The sequence below is a fragment of the Elephas maximus genome, chromosome 2 (genome assembly GCF_024166365.1).
Source record: "Elephas maximus indicus isolate mEleMax1 chromosome 2, mEleMax1 primary haplotype, whole genome shotgun sequence".
In the NCBI taxonomy this organism is placed as follows: Eukaryota; Metazoa; Chordata; class Mammalia; order Proboscidea; family Elephantidae; genus Elephas; species Elephas maximus.
In genome coordinates this window covers 63,017,930-63,040,349 of record NC_064820.1, presented here as the reverse complement: position 1 = coordinate 63,040,349, position 22,420 = coordinate 63,017,930, and the positions used below count along the sequence as shown (strand labels likewise).

The window sequence follows — 22,420 nt, the reverse complement described above, 5'->3', positions numbered from 1 at the left end:
TAGAGTTCTCTAAATATATCATGCTCTGCTACAGCTCCATTGTTTGTACTTGATGTTCTTTCAGCTTGGAACCACCTTTCTCTTCTGTCCCTGCACAACTACTACACCTCCTATAAGTTTTAGCCCAGGAGTCATTTCCTCTAGTAGGCCTTCTTGGAACATCCCAACCCTCGCCTTCAGTCTGGGTTAATTGCTCCTATTCTGTGCTTTCATAATAGCTGGTGTTTAACCTCTATATTGGTTTATATTATGTTGTCAAATTACATTATCATTGTCTGCTTAGTAGGATGTTATTCTGAAATATTAATTCAGATTCTTCCCCCACGCCCCATCACCACCTTCCTTACATTTTCCATACCCTTTACCTTTCTTCAAATCAGTCAGCAGAATTGCTTTAGGGGGGAGATAATTTATTAAACAAAAATAGAGAACATAGTTTTGAGTCAAAATTACCTGTGATTTAGAATTAATACACAGCAACAAGAAAGCCTATCCCTAAAGGACCCTGAGTTTAATATTTATGCATAAAAATAGTTAAGAAAAGTTGAGCAGCCTGACTACATCTCCACCAGACTAAAGATTCTTTGAACTGACACTAGAGAGTGGGGATGAGAAGAAAGTTAGAGGAGAATAAGAGAACTAAGAGCTGGAGGGTCCCTGAGAAGTTTTCAAAGACTAGTGCCTGCCTTGTGGCCTTATATTTAGAAGATCTTTTTTCAAACGCAACAGGAGGCTGCAAATGAGCTAGCATCTTCTGAGGGTGACAGGTTTGTTCTTTTTCAGGTAACAGTCCAAAAGCTGTTGAGAAAGAGCCACATAATAGCTTCCTTTTAAAAATTTATCCAAAACCTAAGTGTCCATCAACAGATAAATGGATAAACAAACTATGCTACATACACACAATGGAATACTACACAATGATAAAGAACAATGATGAGTCTGTGAAACATCTCATAACATGAATGAATCTGGAGGGCATTATGCTGAGTGAAATAAGTTCATCACAAAAGGCAAGTACTATATGAGACACTATTATAAAGATTCATGAAAAGGTTTACACACAGAAAGAAACAATCTTTGGTGGCTACAAGGGAGGGGAAATCATTAATTAGCTAGTAGATGTGTCAACTTTGCTGAAGGGAAAGACAGTGCACAATATAGGACAAATCAGCACAACTTGGCCAACGTAAAGTCATAGAAGCTTTATAGACACATCCAAACTCCCTGAAGGAGAGAAATACTGGGCTGAGGGCTGAGGACCATGGTCTCAGGGGACATCTAGCTTAATCAGCATAACATGGTTTATAAGGAAAATGTTCTACATCTTACTTTGATGAGTAGTGTCTGGGGTCTTAAAAGCCTGTGAGTAGCCACGTAAGATATGTCTACTGGTTCCACCCTGTCTGGAGCAAGGGGGAAATGAAGAAAACCAAAGACACAAGGGAAAGATTAGTCCAAAGGACTAGTGTACCATAACTACCACAGCCTCCACCAGACTGAATCCAGTACAACTAGATGGTGCCCAGCTACCACCATTGACTGCTCTGATGGGGATCACAACAGAAGGTCCTGGACAGAGCTGAAGAAAAATGTAAAATAAAACTCAAACTTACAAAAGAAGTCCAGACTTACTGGTCTGACAGAGACTGGAGAAACCCTAAGGGTATGGCCCCCAGGCGCCCTTTTAACTCAATACTGAAGTCACTACTGAGGTTCACTCTTTAGCCAAACATTGGACAGGCCTATAAAACAAACAATAATATACATAGCTCAGCCATGTATATGAGGCTAAATAGGCACACCAGCCCAGGGGCAAGAATGAGAAGAACGAGGGGACAGGAAAGCCGAACAACTGGAAATGAGGAACCCAAGGTTGAGAAGGAGAGAGTATTGACATGTTGTGGGGTTGGCAACCAATGTAACAAAACCATATGTGTATTAATTGTTTAATGAGAAAGTAATTTGCTCTGTAAACCTTCACCTAAAGCACAATTAAAAAAAAAAAAAAAAATCCAAAGCAAGAGTGTTATTACTGAGGAGTGAAGGTAGAGGGCACTGTGGATAAAGCAAGTTGGATTTGATTAAGCCACAAAAACCTCAGGATAGCTAGGAAACATATGTAGTGCTTTTGCCCTATTGCTACTGTGTAACTGTTTAACAAATACATTCTATAACATTTCAAAGAAGATACTTTTGTATGCTCTTTTGATATTAAACAAGTTTCTAATGTACATTTCAATTATTCATTAGATAGAAGTATTAGGGAATATTAAATTTATAAACTGATAATTCATAATTCATTAATATTAATTTATTTGCTTACCTCCATCACAGTTGCATGAGTTATTTGAGGGCTAGGACCCTATTTATTTTTATGTAACAAAGAGACTAGTATATAGAAGGCATTCTGTAAATGTTTGTTGACAATATTACTGGAATGGCCCTTAACTTTGTATTTTTTTCCCATATTTTTAATTCCTTGCATGTTACTTGCTTTGTCTACCCCAGTCAGTGGCCCTCCTGTCACTGAGTTCAGTTCAAGAAGATAATTCAACTTGTGTGGCTCTTCTCACTTGGTTTATTTTCAGCAGAGTCCTGGGAATGGCCATGAGAGACATATTTGTAAGAACGTAAGTAAAATTAGCATTAATGGCACAATAAGAACCCTCAGGGATCTCAAAACTGGTAATAAGTTGGCTGTGATATGAATGCTGCAGTAGCTAGTTGCTTCGCCATGTCCTGAAGCCTAACACCAATCAGAGCCTGAACAACAATTGACATCATTTCATCAAGCACTGTGACATTAAAAGAAGTCCAAGCCACTCACACATCCACACATTGTTCCTGCTGACTCCTCCTTTCTCACCCTGAGCCAATAGCACTCCAAAATGATCACCAAGGCCTAGACCGTGTACACATGACCTTTGTGTCATTCTTGATTCTAGAGTCAAGGGCTTTGCAACTCAGGAATGCAGAGTTAATCAGGCAGAAAAAGTAACTTACCTTAAAAGGTTTTAAGTTTTGGAATTAACTCCTATACCTTACCTAAGTCCAAATTCCCCTGCTGGATACTCATAGCCCTAAATTAAAATTTATTCATTTTGTGTCTCTAATTCAAGCTTCAGTGTTCTACCCAGGGTTGTAGAAGAAGGAAGTAACAGGCAATGGCAATAGATATCCTAGGACCAAAAGTAAGGAAAATTGAAGGAAGATGAAAAAATTCATCAGACTAAGGCCGAGGAATTCAGGAATATAGTCTCTTAGATATTTATTGTATTCTCCAAAAAATAAAACAAGACAAATCCAAAGAACAAAAACCACTTTCCATACAGAATTCACATACAAACTGAATACCTAATAGAGCACACAGTCTTTACACAATTAATTTCAATAAGGAGAATTAAAACTTCACAATGTGAATAAGTTTCATAGCTTTAAACCCAGACAAGAGCTCTTGTGGAGACATGAAGAGTCACGATATTTGCCGCGCAGCAGTAGTTTTTAGCTAAACATCACAATCACTATATGAAAGCATTAAGCTCTTACTCAATTTTTTTTTTTTTTCTCGAGAAGAGTTAGTTCCACAGTACATTCACTGAGAAGGTGTCCAAAGTGCCCGGTTACAAAAGGAAGTCTTCATCTGTTTACTTCTTAGTGCCTTTTGTGGACAGCATAGAGAAAAGCCTCTGGGTACACATCTATCTGGGTGACACTATGTTAGACAATGTCTCATGGTTTGGTACATTGGTAAAATGTCTAAATCAACTGCTCTAAGGTGGCTTTAAAGCAATTTGCGTTTTGTGGCCTCTTCTGGGCTACCAGCACAGAGGGATATGACAATGCGACATCTTGTGTTCCTCACGGGGACTAAAGCACAGGGAGCCAAACTAGGTTAGTTTGGGGTTTTCAAAGGCCAGTTTGGTGCTCTTGAGAAAAACAATGACCCATAGCTGTCAGGTCTTTCACCCTTCCCTTTTCAGGGAACACACTGAGACCTTTCCCGCTTATGTGTCTGGAACAATCTCCTCGCTACCTAATTCTTCCTAGGATCCTGCCTAACCTTTTCAATGGAGCAATCCTTGGCTCTTCCAGTCCTCATAAGTCCCCCTTTCTCTGTGCTCTATACCCTGACATAATTTAGCACCTAGATTATGTCCTAGTATTTTGTCTTGTTCCTCATTCAGTCAGTAAGCTTATCAGGGGCAGGAGCCGTAACTCTTCCATGTTTGATTCCACAGCACTGAGCACGTGGTAGGTGTTCAATAACTGTGTTGACTACCTAAACGTTTAACTACACTCTTAAATTATCATTCTAATGTCAACTACCATCTTCCATTTTTCTTTCTTAAATTTGGCACGAAGTCCTCACTAATCTCCTTGTTTCACCTATCTTCACTTGATTTCTTCAGTGGATTTTGAGAGCTGAGTACAAATTTCAGGCTATCATATTTAATATAGGGCCAGATGTCACCCTTGGTAGCCCAAAGCCAGTTAGTGTGATTGGCACATCCTCATGTATCAATTTCAGGCCAAGTGCCACAGAGAAAACTGAAGGCTTTTTATGACATACAGATGGCCATGGCCTTGTAGAGCCAGCTGCCCTCCACCACTGTTAGTGGACAACTCATAACTTGTTTTTTTTCTAAGGGTATCATGGCTTACTCTGCTAACTAAATGAAAAGGCAAAGCACAGTATTAAAATGATTGCTTTGCTTTACAAATTGAAATGGTGAAACAGAGCTTAAGGTGCTTGACTTACTTTAAACATCACACACATAAACGTTAACAGCTTTTGGTAATCCAGCAACCAGGGCTAATTTCTTGTTTTTCCTGCTCAGTGACATTCCAGGCCACCAATTCTGGGATTAACCAAGAGGATGTGAGGATGAATACATGAGTTTATGACATTCCGAAGTGATTTAAGGATTCTGATATTTGTTTCTCCTGTATCACCAGTGTGGACAATCGAGAATAGAGAGTGAATGTAACATTAGCTACAACCTAAAAAGACATTGATATTTTAGGATTCCCAGGGTTGATAATGTTAAATTTGCAAACAAAATACAAGGTTGAGTACCAATAAAATACACACACAAATACAAGAGCAAAAATTCTTAGTAGATAGAACATGAATTCAGCCTTTCCGAGAAGAAAAAAAGTGACTTTTCCTTACATGCATATTTTTTCTTAGGTTCCTAAATTAAATAAAATGTACAATCTTATAAGAGGCTTTGGGAGAATTCTGAAATAAAGAAGGAAATGCCTTTATAAAATTAAATTAACAGCCATTCTGTCTTGAAAATAAACTCCACAATTCTATAAGATTGACATGTATTCACAGATACTAAGTGCTTGGTCTTATAGAAAAAAAAAAGTACTTTGAAATAGGCACAGAGGAGTTTCACATGACACCAATAAGGTATTTACTGTATAAATTGCACCACTAGACAAATACAGCTACTAGAAATCATTTGAATAAGTTACACAGCAATCAAAGCGCTTCACACATTCGTTACCACTCACTCTTTCACACTAGTTTATATACACTGATAAGTCATTAAATATTGCACTTATTGGCCCATGAACCCTCAATTATGAGGTGTTGAAAAATAGAAAACAAATCTATTTTTATAACATATTTCATGCAACATTTAAGACATTTCAGTTCCACAAACACTATTAAATAGTTGTACATTTGGACAGTCCAAAGGTATCACATCACGTCTGACATTAACAATATATTAACATGAATTACAGGACAGTTTTCATTCAGCACACATCTTAGGGTTGAGGAGACAATGCATGGCAAGCTATCACATGGGTACAGCAAACAATCCCCAGACTTCATTTTTACAAGAGGAAGTATGAAACTCTCAGACAGATGTAGGTCACGCTCACATCCCTGAAAGGCCAGGTGTCTCTGTGGCTCATGTACGTCTGTGTCTTTTAAGAACAGTATTCATGAACCTAAGCAATCCCTAGCCTGAAACAACATGAATACAGGAAATAGTTCCATGAAGAGATAAAGCCATAGCCAACTCTCAGTTGTCCATGATGAAGGAAAGATGAGCACAGGGGAATGAAATGTGCAGGTAAAATCCCCAAACCTCAACTGAGCGAGTAATGACTAGCTGAGATTCCACTAATAATGGTTGCTGATAGGAGGTAAATGGCGAAACTTGAGTCACTTTTCTATTCTTGGTCCTGTCATTCTATGAAGATGGTACTTTAAAAAATTAATATGATAACCCAAAATCAGGAAACGGAAAAGAGAATCGCAAATAGAATATTTGATTTGTCCACTAACTAGATGGTATTGATCACAATACTTTAGTCCTGGCTGAAGTTAAATTCATTTCTGTTGTTTAGAATATTTGCAAAATAATGCTGTCTCTCTACCCTCTCTGTTCAACAGGAATTAATTATGTTCACAGGCACACAGACTAATCGAATCAAATCAGTGTCAAGGACCTATTTCATGGACCCTTTTAAGCAACATGTGTTAGAGTTGGAACATAACAAAGGCTCCCTTTTCCCCAGCCCTGAGAAAGCACCATATGTGGAATTTTGCCTTAATTAAAAAAGGTTATCTCTGTGTGTGAGTGTGTGTGTTGGGAGGGCAGCACTATGTGTGTGGTCCAAGGGTAAATATTTTAATCTTAATATTATTTATAATATTATTACTATATAGGGAAATATTATTTGACTGGAGTGTCAAGCATCTCTGTAAAGGTTCTTTTAAGAAAAAAAATAACTACATTTATTTAGAAATACCAATAACAATAGGTAGATATATTTTAGATAAACTCCCCAGTCCTGTTTTTGACCCCGTAGGGGATACTGTATTTCTAGAATCTAGAGCCCTTCAGGTGCAATGTAAGGAAAAAGGCCCTTTTTTTCTGGCCATAAACTTCATCTTTTACCTAATTTGTCCCAATTCATTTCAGGATATAAAACAGGTCTATGCCCTTAACTAACATTGGTAAAAAATTCACCTAAAATATGAAGAACTCTAAAAAGCTGACCTTAATAATAAAATGATTGAGCACGTCAGAAAGACTTCACCATTGTACTGGCAAACTAAAGCATGGGTATTATGTACAGATAGGCAGAGCTAAGCAAAGTTGTAGAAACTGCACCTCTCAGGCTGATTAGAAAGGCCACATGGACCTAGTCGCTCACATGCACCCTGACTTGGCACACTGAGTCTACAGCCAAGGAACTGAGAGTTCAAGTCACCGGTCATGAAAACTATAATTTAGGGAAAAAGGACAGACTCTTCAGAGAGAAGGACAGGTCAGTTCCCAAGAATGCAATACCAAGAATACCCAGTAGAGCATTCCAAAAATCTAAGAAAATTATTAAGAAACATAGAGTAACTTTTTGGTCCAGAAGGATTTTAGTCATGACTTTAAAATAAAATTTCTATCACAGTTTTTCACATGCAGCTGCTTTCTCAGCTTAGTATAGCTTAGTAGAGTTCGGATACATTTTTAATATAGTCCCACAAATGCCACATGGCTGACTAAAGGATGGCATAGTACATCCTCGCCATGTACTAAGATGTGTGTTGGGTAAAGCACATCACAATGAACCACTGATTATGAAAGATCACACTCCAACATTAATGTTGCTTTATAGAAGTTCAGTTAATAGTGGGTGATTTCTACCTTTAAAAAAGAACATTGTATACGTGAAAATTTATTGTCAGCATAGATGTGGTTAAAATTGGAAGTTTAAATTGACTCCTAAAAAATATAAGCTAAACACAAAGACTACAGTTAATCTGGGTTAAGAGTTAAATTGGTGAAATATGTATTTCATTATTGAGTGCCTTGTATAATTTGAGCTGTAACATTGTAGAAATTAGATTTCACTTTTATCATGACCATGCTGTAGCTGTCTGCTACAACTGAAGGCATACTCAAGAGTTTCCTTTCCAAATTAAAATCTTAGCACTGATTTACCAGGCTACTGACATCAAGTGAGCCAAAGAACCTTCTGGTTCTCTCAGTCCTTAGAAGTTTATCAAGGCAGTAGAAGCTGTGCAGTGGGGGCAGCCACAAGGAACTGATTTATTGTCCTGAAGTAATTCCTCTCAGGGGCCCATAGAGGAAACCCTGGTGGCAGAGTTGTTAAGTGCCACAGCTGTTAACCAAAGGGTCAGCAGTTCAAATCCGCCAGGTGCTCCTTGGAAGCACTATGGGGCAGTTCTACTCTGTCCTATAGGGTCGCTATGAGTCGGAATCAACTCGACGGCACTGAGTTTGGTTTGGGTTTTTTTTGAGCCCATAGATGTGATGTTAATTTTTTAAACTGCCATCTTAAGATATTTCATGCACCTTTTACATCTATTCTCATCTCCAAAAGCTAAAACGCTGGTCTACTCTGAGGATGGCTATTTACAGGAGATGATTTCCAATCCAGTGTTTCAGTTGAATTAGGAAAGGAAAGGAATGTTCCAACTCCTGAGCTCTTGGAAGCACCTGCTCAAAACAACTCAAGGTTTGTTTCTGACAAACAATTGGAGGGTGGTGGTGGTGGTGGTGGTGAGATAAGCAGCAGAGCAAAAGAAATTCATACCTCAAACACTAATTTAATTGCATCAAGGACAACAAGGGGTGGATAGCTAGGATTTAGGAACTAACATAAGCATATACCTTTCAAGGTGTCTTGCTCTTTTAAATGTAAATTCAGATAGGTTTATGGGTCTTTGGTAAAAATGGCCTGTGGTAATTTGGTTGCTGGGGCAGATGGAGCTGATGTAGGTGTACCGCGCGCGTGTGTGTGCGTTCACGCGCACTGTGATTTGTAAGTAATATATGTTGATGCCAATAGAAGCTCACTTAATTAACCCTGGGCTTGTCCCTCAATTGCCAAATTTGATTTTAATTTCAGGATCTTTTGATGAGATCAAGGGAGAGACAATCCTTTCTTCCCACTGCTTTATAGAAGGAACACAGGCATTCCTCCACAGAGTCCTGTGACAATCCTCTCTGGAAATTTCTCATTCGATTACTCCAAATGGAGTTTACAAAACGGTGCATGCTCCAGGACGGAGAATCAACCCGGAAGGCTTCACTTCCAAAGGGGGCTGGGCAATAGAAAGTATTAAATATTTCTTGGCAATTGACTCACTTGCTGTTGCTGCATCATGTTCCCCAGACTGGCATAAAATAGTTAAACTTTGGCATGTTTGACACTGGGGCTACTGTTGCAAACAAATCTGCTTTTATGCCCCCCTCTTTCCCTCTACTCTCACATTAATTTCTGTGACTTTGAAGCTGATTGTTCTTAAAAACCTAATAAAACATGAATGTTGTTCTATCTTCATTGAGGTAAGGCTTGCCTTGCAGGGTGCCAAAGTGGAAATTTATTACCAACTAGTGGAATTTTAAGCTAAAAAGTTGAGAAATAACACAGACATGGTTAAAACATCGCTAATGCTCTCTTCTATAATTTTCATCTTCTGACTTACTAATAGGAGTCCCTGGGTGGTGTAATGGTCAATGCACTCAGCTGTTAACCGAAAGGTCAGAGGTTCGAGTCCACTCAGAGGTGACTTGGAAGAAAGACCTGGGGATTTACTTCTGAAAATCAGCAATGAAAACCCTATGGATCACAACGGTTCGATTGGCAACTGAGCATGGGATGGTGCAGCACTGGGCAGTGTTGCCTTCAGTTGTACCCAGGGCTTTCATAAGCTGGGTGCTGACTCAAAGGCAGCTAAAAACAATTTACTAAATGTACGTGACCTAGTTTCCTGACGAGGCATTTATCTTACAGAGACATCTTTAGACATGCATGTTTCCTGATCAGTACCTTTGCCCAATAAATTCCACCCAATATTTTCATGGGAAGCTTCTCTATTTTCGGAGAGAGAGAGAAAAACCTTTAACATGACCACCAAAAAAAAAAAAAAAAAGGAAAGTCGATCTGATGGACCTGTCCTTCCAAATCCACCAAACAGTATCTGCGGCCTTTTTATGATCCCGGCTGCAATTAATGCCGGACAAGGATACAGAAGCCGGCTTTCCCTTCAGGGCTCAGCCCAGTTGGTGGAATTTGTTGTTTGCTTGTTATTCATAATGGTCTTCGGGAAATCTAGAATAAAATATCTGGGTTTTTGAATGGTTTTCCTCCCATGTTCAAATTGCTTATGGCACTCTGAGTGTTTCTGTAATCCTCTGTTCCAAAGAGGATTCTCAGAGTAACTAAAGCATGATTAGAGCTTACGCAATGGGGATACTCTTTAGAGTTATGAACAGCTTCATTGAAAAAGAGATGAAAATTGTCTTTTCTTCAACCTGGGACCCACTGAGACAGTGTTTAAATAACATCTAATTAGGTACTAGAATTTAGCTGTGTTTTGAGTGGAAGGCAATGGCTGGGGAAGTAAGCCTACACCCTATGGGACGAGGAGTGTAAGAAAGCTTCAACGAATCCTCCATTTCAAGAGCTGGTGATGGTTCCAAGAAAGTGACCATGGTGGTGGTGGTGGTGGTGGTGTGTATGTGATAAGGGGCAAGACATTAAGAAAACGGGGGGAGACCAGACCTTGGAATTCTACAGATACTCATACCCTCTTTAGCTAAAAAGAAAAAAAAAAAAAAAGCTTGTTGCATAATTGGCATTTAGCAGATAAGTCTCAGTCTGCTCCAACCAACCAACCAACCAACCGCCATAGAGTCACCTCGGATTCACGGCAGCCCCATGTGTGTATGGGTAGAACTGCTCCACAGGGTTTGGAATGGCTGATTTTCCAGAAGTAGATCGCTAGGCCTTTCTGCCCAGGCACCTCTGAGTGACTGGAACTGCCAACCTTTAGGTTTGCGGCCGAGCATATTAATCGTTTGCATCCCTCAGAGACTCCTCAGTCTGTTTAATGCCCCCCAAATATTCAGAACATTGGGTAGAGCCCATGGAAATAGTAATCCTGGGTTAGAGCAATTGCTTATTTAAACATGTAAACTAAAATTTGTTTCATTCTAGTTCCAGTCATGTTAATGCCTTAGGAAATTTTCAAGGACCATAAAAACAATTTTTCAATTTCCTTATAGTCAGTGGTCTCCTCAGATATTAACAGAGAAAAATAGACACATTTCCTGAGCAGTAAACTAACCAGCCCCATGACAGTCTCCCTGATTGTGAGTAATATTTCCACTTAATTTTAGTTAAGAGTAAAGCAAATGAAGACATGAGGTCTCCTGAAATCTTCTCTGCTTATGTGTATGTATGTGCACGCATGCATACACACACATGGGTGCAAGTGTGCCCGTGCACACACACACACACACACAGTCCCTCAGTTATCATCTCTATAAGTGAAGAGCATAGTTTGAATCTGTGGCACAAAAGTCAGTTGTGGTGATATTATTGTCTGAGGTCACAACAGTAGCTTAGCTGAGAAGAAATTTGAAGAAAAAAGAAAAAAAAAGCCTAGAAGACAAATACCTAGTCACATGCAAATATCAGATGTTTATAGATGGCTAGTCCTTACAAATTTAAGATCACACATTTGCCACATATGAACACAGCATATCTCCTAAGTATTGAATGCATGTATGAGCCATCAACATCAAAAACTTCCCTCAAATAATTATTAGGCAGTATAAATGAAGGCTAATCGACCATTTATCAATGCTGTTTGTTGGCAGATGAACCCACTGGAGCTGCCTGTGCGTATGGGGACATTAACAGCCACAGTTGGGCTGTGGTGGGGGAGGGGTTTCCTTCAGTCTTGTGTTCTGCTTTGCGGCAGTGATGGTCGGGTCGGTCTCCAAACTCTCTGACATCTTGTCACAGATGATATCCACAAGGCGCTCAAATGTTTGCTTGACGTTAATGTTATCCTTGGCACTTGTTTCAAAGAACTCAAACCCTGGAAGAAACACACAGAAGCACAGCTTGGTCATTACATGCTTCTGCTGAAATTAAGTGGGACTTTATGGTTTTTGATGGTAATGGTTGATGGTGGGGCAGCAGAGGGTGGTGGGTTTGGTTTGGGTAAGAAATGAGAGGTGAGCATGAGGTTCCACTTACCATCTTGCTCCCCATTAACTATGAACAATGGGGTTATAAAGTAGAATTGGTGATGTCCAAATTTTATTTTTCTCCACTGATTCATTTATGCTATCAGCATGTCTGAACAGGTTAGAAATTCCTTTGCAAGTATTTATTAGTGATGGCAACATCAAGAAACCTCAATACTGGCTTGTCTTTACCATCTCTGGCCCCGATCCCCAGTCCACTAAGTAGCCACTTGCAATCTTTTCTGGGACTGGTGTTACCTGGCACTTTCTTCTTTTCCCATTCCCAGGTTTTACCAAAATTATTAATTTTCATTTTTATGATCAATTTGAGGCCTAGAAGACTTCACATGTGTATTTTTCTACAAAAGGAATTAACAAACTCCAACAGGATCCACCTCCAACTTTTTCAATGTATGCTTGCTGCTGCCCAGTGAAGGGTTTGAAGGTGAGCTTTTGGTAAATTTCCAGTGACACGGAGCCCTGGTGATGCAGTGGTTAAGCGCTCAGCTGCTAACTGAAAGTAGGCGGTTTGAACCCACCAGCCACTCCTCAGCAGAAAGATGTGGCAGTCTGCTTCCTTAAAGTTCTCATCCTTGAAAATCCTATGGGGCAGTTCTACCCTGTCCTATAGGGTCACCGTGAGTTGGAATCAACTCGACAGCAAAGGGTTTGGTTTTGAGTAACAAGATAGGGTGGCCCTGGGTGGCACAAATGGTTAAGTGCTTGGTTAGTAACCAAACGGTAGGTGGTTCGAACCTACCTAGAAGTGCCTCAGAAGACAGGCCTGGCAATCTGCTTATGAAAGGTCACAGCCTTGAAAACCCTAGCGAGCAGTGCTCTTCTGCACACACAAGGTTGCCCTGAATTGGAATCAATTCGGTGGCAACTGGTTTTTAACAAGACACAAGGTGGCACTAAAGAGTCATAGGATTTCCCTTAGGTGTGCTTCTTCCTCTATTAGGATATTTTGAAGTGTTAGCCTAACAGCCTTCTGGGGCTTTGTATACCACTGCACCTATCTACTGGTGCAATTTTTTTCCACAGCTTCCATTATCTATCAGCAGCAATGCTTTACAGACACTTGGGAGGAGACACTTGATAAATTTCAAATGAGCTGCCAGAATTGCAAAAAGGTACAAAATGCAGCGACAGTTTTACACTTCCACTGATGCATCACTGACTGGGTAGAAGCAGCTCTCTCTGTATGCTGCTCTGTACACAATCTTATCACTCTATTGTTTGTATTCACATTCCACTGGCTGAGCTTGCCAGTCAGTTGCCATGACAACGTTCCCACTAGACAAGCCAGAGATCACTCTGGGCCATTCTGGGGCCGTTGATTTAGGATGCATTGGGCAGAACACAGAAATGCTTTTCTAATCCATTCCAAATTTTCCAGCCTATAAATCCTTCTGGTTGCATCTGGCCCTATCTCAGTGGAGCCACATGGATTCAGAGCAATTAAATCATGTGATTTCATCCTAGCTTATGAGGCCAAAGGAGAAAGAATCCATGTCAAAACCCCTATGATAACCCAGAGATACTTATTTTCTTAAATAGTGTTGAAGGTTAGACTACAAAAAGCAATTCTTGTGTGTTAAAATTGCTAATTTAGTTATGACACTATCTGGTGGGACGAACTGCATCTGAGCTTGAATTTTACCAACTACTGTGTATTCTGTTGTTAAAATCAAGTGAATAATTGCAGGATTTGGGTTGAAGAAGCATCAGGAGAGCCAGGTTCTATAAAATACTGGTGGATGTTTCAAACTAGCTTCGATATGTATTTCTCTTTCATTTGTCTCCTTGAATAGTCCTTTTATGGCTGTCTTACACTATGCATTTCTTTCTACAGATAACACCATTTGGTGTTAACCAAGACCAAAAAACCCATTGCTGTCAAGTCAATTCTAATTCACAGAGCCCCTATGAGTCAGAGTAGAACTGCCACATAAAACTTTCTTTTCTAACATTTGCACAGTCTGTAGGGCTAGATCATTCAGTTTCCACCCATTTGGTTTCCAGATTTTATTTTAAGGAGGGCAAGTATGGATCTAAGCAGCATCTTTGATGCTAAGATGTCAGAACTGTTTGCATCCTTGTGGGGAATATCTCAGTGCTAACAGGAGAGTGCTTTATGTCACAAGATACCAAAAACCCACTGAAGAAGGTTCCTGGATGAGACTTTCAGAAAAAAAAAAAAAACTCAGAATTTGGCACAAAGATTTCACTTACAGGTTCGATTTTCACATTTCTTCAGCTAACACTTCTTTTACTTATTAGTGTGATTTGGGAAGCCATTGAACTTGAAGGAGATCAAAAAAGATTTAGCCATTGTGTAAAGGTGGTAATCCATATAATCTGCTGTCAAATGGGACTCCTATCTGGGCTTCCAGACACCCTGTGATGTTAGTGAACAACTCAAATCCTTGATCCTGAGAGCTATCAAGCTCCAAGCTCCTCAACATTAACCTGGCACCCCAGGAAGGCACAACCACTAAGTGTCTGAGGAACAGAAAACCATATTATAAGAGCACTCCATCTATCCAGAGTGGCTGGAGAAGGAGATGCTGTGATATGGGGGGAGGGATGGACCACCAGTCAAGAGATGGGTGATTTAGCCCCAATATCAACACTTACCAGCTTCGAACTATGGGCAATTCACTTTCTTTTATCCTCACTTTTCTTATTTATGAAATTTGTCTTACTTACCTTACAGGGGTATTTATTATGAGGCTCAAATATATATATAAACATATGTAACAGTGCCAGGCAAACTGGAAAATGTTATGACGACGACAACAATAAACCAACATATATTGAAAAAAAGTGATCCCAATATAGCAGGTACTATTTAAAACACGGAGACCCTGGTGGCATAGTGGTTAAGTGCCACGGCTGTTAACCAAGAGGTTGGCAGTTCAAATCCGCCAGGTGCTCCATAAACAACACAACAAATTGTTTATATACCATAAACAATCATCAGTTTAAATAATAAAAATGCAGTTAACTAGATTTAACACTGCCAGTACACCAAATGAAACTTAATCTTTCCTTAATGATTCCAAAGGTACTCTGACATCTTATACTGCTTAAGATTCACCATGACGACCATCATGGCAGGTGTATCTCTATATAGAATTCTAGAGTTGGTTCTGGAAATTAGACTGCCTCTCATTGATCATATATGCTGGTCCCACTTGTCACAAGTTTGTCACAAAATGAGATATTCAGGATCAAAATAAAGGCCAGTATTATTTTAGCATTTAATGGTTTTGGTTCAGGGCAAAAGAAAGTTTACTGTGCAATAAATGATCCTCCATTGAGGTCAATGAGCATCTTTATTCCATCAACCGTTTGTGAGGCCACATAAGTCCCACACCTTTATGTGTCTGTTGTTGTTGTTAAGTGCTGTCAAGTTGATTTCCTACTCATAACAACCCTATGTGACAGAGTAGAACTGCCCCATAGGGTTTTCTTGGTTGTAAACTTTATAGAAGCAGATCGCCAGGTCTTTACCCTACAAAGCTGCTGGGTGAGTTCACACTGCCAGCCTTTCAGTAGCAGCCGAGCACTTAACTGCTGCACCACCAGGTGTTTAAAGCTCATGGCCTAAATCAGAACAGAAACCCGAGCACTATAGCATTTTTCCTTCACTAACTCTTTGTTGGATTTTACAGCTTTTTTTTTTTTTTACCTCCCAGTATCTCAGTATCTTAACCTCATCTATAGGATCGAGATAAGTCAGAATCGACTTGACAGTGATTTTTTTTGTTTTTTGTTTTTTTATAGCAACAACAACTTGTTCTCAGAAATCTGTAACCTTCCACTATACATACAAACATCAGTGGGAGCCAGCAGTCAGTCAATGACAGCTATAGAGCCAGTCTTTCTTACAAGACTCTGAAGATCACCTCCAATTTGCTTGGGAGGAGAGTGTGGTTAAGCAAGATCAAGTAAGTAGCCCAAGGTCACACAGCAAGCCAACTGCGAAATCTGACCAAGACCTCCTGATAAATAGGTTACTGATTCAGCTTCCAGCCTCAGACACCGGTCCCTCAGACTACATCATCTGATACTAATAACTTCAGTGTACTCATATGACTTCCTCATCGAATCAGTGGGCACCTTGAATTAACCAGAGAAACTCCAATTATTCTGTCTCATTCTTCTCTCATTAGAACCTTTCTAATTTCTCTCTGGCAGAGATAGCACTGTTCCTGAGTTGGATAAGCCTTGAGCTGCCACTCAGCACTTCTCTGTTTTAGGCCTTTTTATGTCTGATTCTGGAAGGATCACTCCTGCCCTTTCCAGAAGCCATTACAGGCACTGCTGGGCACTAATCTACATTTAACCCTTGCTTCAGCTTCATTCCATGCCAGGGACCAACATAGATGCTTGGGAAAGATTTCTTAAGGAAAAATGTGTTAGTTACATTGAAGAAAGAGGGGAAAAAGCACGACGACAACACTCTGTCCTCTTCATACTGTGTATATGACTGAGTGGGTGGCAGAGAGAGGCCCTGCAAATCAGAACACACTGTGGTGACCAGTGGTTGTGATCTTACATCCCGACTTCATACGATGGAGGCCCACCAGCTTAAAATCACCTGAAGTGCATGAAACTTCTAAACTCCACCCCAGACATAAAACCAGTTGCCCTTAAGCTGATTCTGACTCACAGCGATCCCATGTGTGTTAGGGTAGAAGTGTGCTCTATAGGGTTTTCAATGGCTGATTTTTTAGAAGTAGATTGCCAGGCCTTTCTTCTGAGGTTTCTTTGGGTGGACTGGAACCTCCGAACTTTCAGTCAGCAGCCAAATGCTCCAGGGACTCCTACCCTAGACTTACTGAACTGACATTACAAGGAGTGGATTGGGCCTTGGAATATAAATTTTTAACAAGCTTCTGAAGAGGTTTCTTATACATGTAAAAGGTTGAGAATTATTGTCCTCTCACTTTGCTGGAGAAAATATAAAATGGTGAAGCCTCTTTGGAAAACAGTCCGGCAGTTCCTCAAATGGAGAAACATACAGTTACCATATGACCCAGCAATTTCACTCCTAGGTACAGACCCAAGAGAAATGAAAACATATGTCCACACAAAAACTTGTACATGAATGATTATAACAGCATTATTCACAATAGATAAAAGGTAAAAAGAAACAGCCCAAATGTCCATCAACTGAGGAATGGATAAACATAATATGGTGTATTCACACAATGGAATGTTATTCAACAATAGCCAGAAATGAAGTAATGATACATGCTACAACATACATGAACCTTGAAGACATTATGCTCAATAAAATAAGCCAGTCACAAAAGACCACATTTTGTATGATTCCATTTATATGAAATATCTAGAATGGGCAGATCTATAGAGACAAAAGTAGATTAGTGGTTGCCTAGGTTTGGGGGAGAATGAGGGGAAATGGGAGCGGCTGCTTATTGGTAAGGTTTTTTTTTTTTTTTTTTGAGTCAATGAAAATTGCTTGTTCTGAAATTGATCGTGGTGATGATTGCAAAACTATGAATGTACTAAAAAACCATTGATATATAAACTTTTAATGGGTGAATTGTATGGTATGTGAGTTATATCTCAATGTCGTTAGGTGCTATTGAGTTGACTTTCAACTCATAGCGGCCCCATGTGACAGAGCAGAATTGCCCCATAGGGTTTCCTAGGCTATAATCTTTATGGAAGCAGATTGCCAGGTTTTTCTCCCATGGAACTGCTGGGTAGCTTCAAACTGCCAGCTTTTTTGGTTAGCAGCCAAGTGCTTGAGCGTTATGCCACCAAGTCTCCTTTTATATCTTAACAAAGCTGTTACAACTAAGAAAAAAATAAAAGAACCACTGTCCTAAATGAATGAGAATGCATATTGCCTGTCAGAGATCTCTCCAGAAGGAATCTTATGCTTTAACGGTGAAACCATTCCAATGGCTGACAGATTCCTCTAACAGAACATGTCTCCCAAATGCCCAGCATGAACCCTTCATACAAATGTTAAATTCAATTCCTTTTTGCTGTGGTCTCAGTGAAGAAGAGAGAGCACCTGCTTATTGGGGAGTAGCAGGAGCAGATTATCCAATAAGCAAAGTAAGCATAGTGTTTACCTTGTTTACCAGGTCATCTGTAATGAACAATTTCACACAGGATGAGGTGAAACTACTAAGTAAGCACAAATAAGCCTGTGTTTACCTTGCTTACTGAGTCATCCACCCCTGTCAGGAATTGTAAATTTAAAAAATGCTTTCATTTTGTAGGAAGGTCTGTGGGGTTGAGAGAGAGACAGTGGCAGCCATACCTAGAAGCAGAATCTTCGATGTGGTAAAAAAAAAAAGTAAAATTGTTCACTACAGATGATCTGGTAAGCAAGATAAGCTCCGTGCTTACTTGCGTGTTGGATAATCTGCCCCTGGGGAGTAGGTTTTAATACATTCCGGTGAACATGAAGAACATGAACCCCATACAGCTTGGCTTGCAGGCATGGGCCTGGCTTGCTGGCACTGCTTTCTCCTTTTGCTCCCTGAAGACCCTGGGAGGCCTGGGGCCTCAGAGAAGTCTGGCACCTTTTCAGACCAACACCCACAGGGCAGCAAGCAGGGCCTTTACGCCGAAAGCATGCTGCTCACTGAGGTGGCAGGCTGCAGGCTGTCACTCTGGCACTTGAAGAGTACTGAAATGTCACAGTACCCCACGAGAGACTCCATTCAACTTGAAACTGCACTGTATTACCGGTCATAATCACAACTGCAATACTGAGCATTCAGCAACCGCTTTCCCAGCCCCTTTCTCCAGTGCATTTAAAATAGTTTTACAGGCAGCATTTCATTCATTCCCATATATCAATTGTGAATCCCATATTGTGAAAAGCCTTTTGTTTTCATAAGCTGGTTTGAGAATTGCTTTTTTTTTTTCCACCCCAGAAAAATCCTAAACAGCATTTGGGACACTCTGACTGGTCTTTTTAACTTTACTTTAAAGAAAAATTCCAACTGTTATTTCTTTTTGTAGAGGGAAAGTAACTGCTAAACTCGTACTGCACTAAGTCATTTTCATCTCTAATTTTTAAAAATCCATGATATGGTCTTAAATTCCTAAACTCCCAAATGAGAAGACCTTATATTTCCAGATTCGATCGGCAGGTCCAATGATTGTCTTCCCTTTCCTGTGGAATTTGTTAAGCCAGAGCTGTAAGAAAAGGTCTCTCTTCGGCTGGGTGACACTTGGACCAGAACTAGGCATTGCTGAGCAGTGGGACGAGCTGTTGTGTAAGCTTATCCACGCTGGGTCACAGCCTTCAGACAGACTTTACGGGTAAGGATCTGACCTACTTTTCTGAAGAAGGACCAAAGGAAGCAGACCAGGGCTGGAAAGCAGCAAGAGCAGAAGATGGGCCAGAGACGAGTGTTGCTAAAAATTGTTCAAGTATTTTAGCCTCTGAGTCTTTGTCCTTAGATAGGCCTGACTGGATGGTAGCTTTCTCCTGCTTCTGTCAATGTGCAAGAGTCATTCTGACCTTCACAAATTCTGGTCGATGTAGAGAAAAGACATTTTTCACCACATCTTCGATGTTGTTAAACCCATGTGAAATTGTGTACTACAGATTAGTAAGTATACACATTAAGCCCGTGCGTACCTTGCTTACCAGTTAATCTGCTCCTGCTCATGCGCTGCCTGTCACTGGGGGCTTGTGGGTTGCTATGATGCTGAACAGGTTTCAGCTGAGCTTCCAGACTAAGACTAAGACAAAAGGCCTGGAAATCAGCCAATGAAAATTCTATGGATTGCAAAGGTCTAGTCCACAAATGAACATGGGGATGGAGGAGGACTGGGCAGCATTTCATCCCATTGTGCATGGGGTCCCCATGAATTGTGGGCTGACTTGACTGCAGCTAACTACGAAGATGACCCAATCTCATCCCAACACCTGCACTCACATCTCAAACCCTCCACTTCAGCCTAGCCTGTACACTCCCTGTCTGGTGAATAGGCTTCACACAGTCCCTTTACAGCATTGCCCTTCTGTGATTCTTCTTGAAGAACTCCTTCATCCTTTCCCCCTCCCCAGGCCAACTTAATCTTCAAAACAGAGGTTGCTAACTATTACAAATTTTATGTTAAACCAAACTTTAGAGAGATTTTCACATAAAAATCCAGATTTGGGGCTTATCTTTAAAAACTGGGATACTCAGTGAGTCCATAATAGCCCATCCAGATGTCTGTGGCTGGTCCACTTTAGAAGGGTGTTCTCTCTCTAGTTTACCATTATCTCTCTGTCTCCTTGGCATTAAATCCATGTTTCAATTGTCAGTTCTCTTTGCATTTGCACTCATCTTTATTAACAGAAAATGGATGCTACACAGACAGGACTTCTTATTTCAGGTGAAATGAGAGAGTACATTACTTTTGTGAAACATTTGTCTATGTCTGCAAACAAATTGTGTTTGGATTTTACACCTGGCAGAGTTACTAATTTACTTATTTACATCACCTCACTTACCCTGTAGGCATTTATGTTTAAAGCCTTCAAGGCCTAGGTGAATTCCCACTCAGCTATAAGGTCATGAGGTGCAAAGAGTTAATGTGTTTCAAAGGTTGGGTGTTTGAGTCCACCCAGAGGCACTTTGGAGGAAAGGCTTGGTGATCTCCTTCTGAAAAATCAGCCACTAAAAACATTATGGAGCACCATTCTACTCTAACACACATGAGGTCGCCATGAATTGGAACCAACTAGAAGGCAACTAGTTTATAAGGTCTTACCTGATGACTGTAGCTTATTGAGTATTACCTGCTCCCTACCATTTTTTTCTCTACCATATATTTGGAATTTATTAGTTGCAATTTTGTATTAGGTGCAAAATTCAGATAACATAAAAGTCACCATTTTAACCACTTTATAGTGTACAATTCAGTGGCGTCTCGTACATTCCTAATGGTGTACAACCATCACCACTAACTCCAGATCATTTTTATCACTCCAAAAGAAACCCCATAGGTGGGGCCAAGACGGCAGAGTAGTCAGATGCTTCCTATGGTCCCTCTTACAACAAAGACCCCAAAAAACAAGTGAATCAATTATATATGACAATCTAGAAGCCCTGAATATCAAAGACAAAGTTGAGGAGTCTAAGTGAGCAGCAGGGGGAGGAAGAGACAGTTCAGAAGCAGGGAGGATTTGCCAGACCTGACCTGGCTGGCACACTGTAGCCTGGATGGGCTGGTTCATATGGACTGAGGCAAGCAGTAACTCTAGGGACATGTTTTCCACATCGGGAGAAACTGAGGGGCAGAAAGTCTGCTCAAGCCTCCAGAACCAGGGAGAAGTGGTGCTGAATCTGCGAAAGTTAAGTGCAAGTGTCTAACCTACTGCCTGGGATCAAAAAACTCTTCCCTCCTCTGGGAAGTACCTCTCCCATTTACCCACCCCCTCCCAGCTCTGCTTTGGTCCTTGTCAGTCTTCAGTGATTGCCACACCTCCTAGGCTGGAAGTGGGACCTGTTGCATGCCCTAAGCCATTCTCCTTGCTATGGAGAGGGAATAAATTAACAAACAGGAAAAAAATAATCTGCCAGTTCCCCTAAGCTGGGAACTCAGGGCAGGCATAGCCTCTTTGCCTAGGCACAGGCACAAGGGGTCCGTGGACTTTGAATGCCTTTCACCCTAGCCTAGACCCGTGTGGGCTTATTCCAACAGCACAGACCCTCATTAGCACAGTACAACAGGGTATATACCCGAAGCCTATTTTCAACTGCAACAGCTCAAGGGGAGTAGTAGATTTGAGACATTTGATACCACCCTGCCCATTAAGCAGGGTCTTCACCTACCCAGATCAGGGATGTGAGGACTGGTGGCACCACCCACTCCACCTAGCCTAGTATGTGCTGTAGAGGACAGGGACACACCTTTACCCAGGCAATCAGGGGCAACCAACAGCCCCCTACCTTGCTCAGCACATAACTCCCTACTGCAGCTAAATACCTGTGCTAATCCAATCACACCTGCATAGTCCTGCCTATCTAGGACTGTAGGTGAGAGCCTGCACCACACACTTAGTGACCGATTATCTGGACACCTGAGGTGAATCTACACAAGTAAAGTGAACGGGTTCCTGGGCTCACATACCTAGTAACAGCTCTAACCACAGGGAGACAGGACGTCAGAGCTTCAAAGATGACAATAATCAAAGTAGCTCACACTACCAGCCTATTTGAGCATACAAAAACAAAACAAGAGGCTAGGATACAGTAAGCAAACATAAAATAAATAAATATAATAACTTATTGATGGGTCAGAGATAATAGTCAATATCAAATCACATAAAAAGGCAGACCATAGTGGCTTTAGGAAGTGACCAAAACAAAGAACCAACAAACCTCCTG

General features: G+C 40.6%; 1 protein-coding gene across 2 annotated transcripts in view; it reads right to left on the bottom strand.

Annotated features, from left to right (window-relative positions):
- Positions 1-3,286: 3,286 nt before the first annotated feature.
- Positions 3,287-22,420, bottom strand: part of RAB3C (RAB3C, member RAS oncogene family) — a 308,656-nt gene continuing 289,522 nt past the window's right edge. For both annotated transcript variants that reach the window (XM_049864094.1, XM_049864085.1), the window contains exon 5: positions 3,287-11,881. In XM_049864094.1, coding sequence (XP_049720051.1) covers positions 11,694-11,881 — 188 coding nt within the window. In that variant the 3' untranslated portion in view covers positions 3,287-11,693. The remainder of the gene's footprint in view (positions 11,882-22,420) is intronic.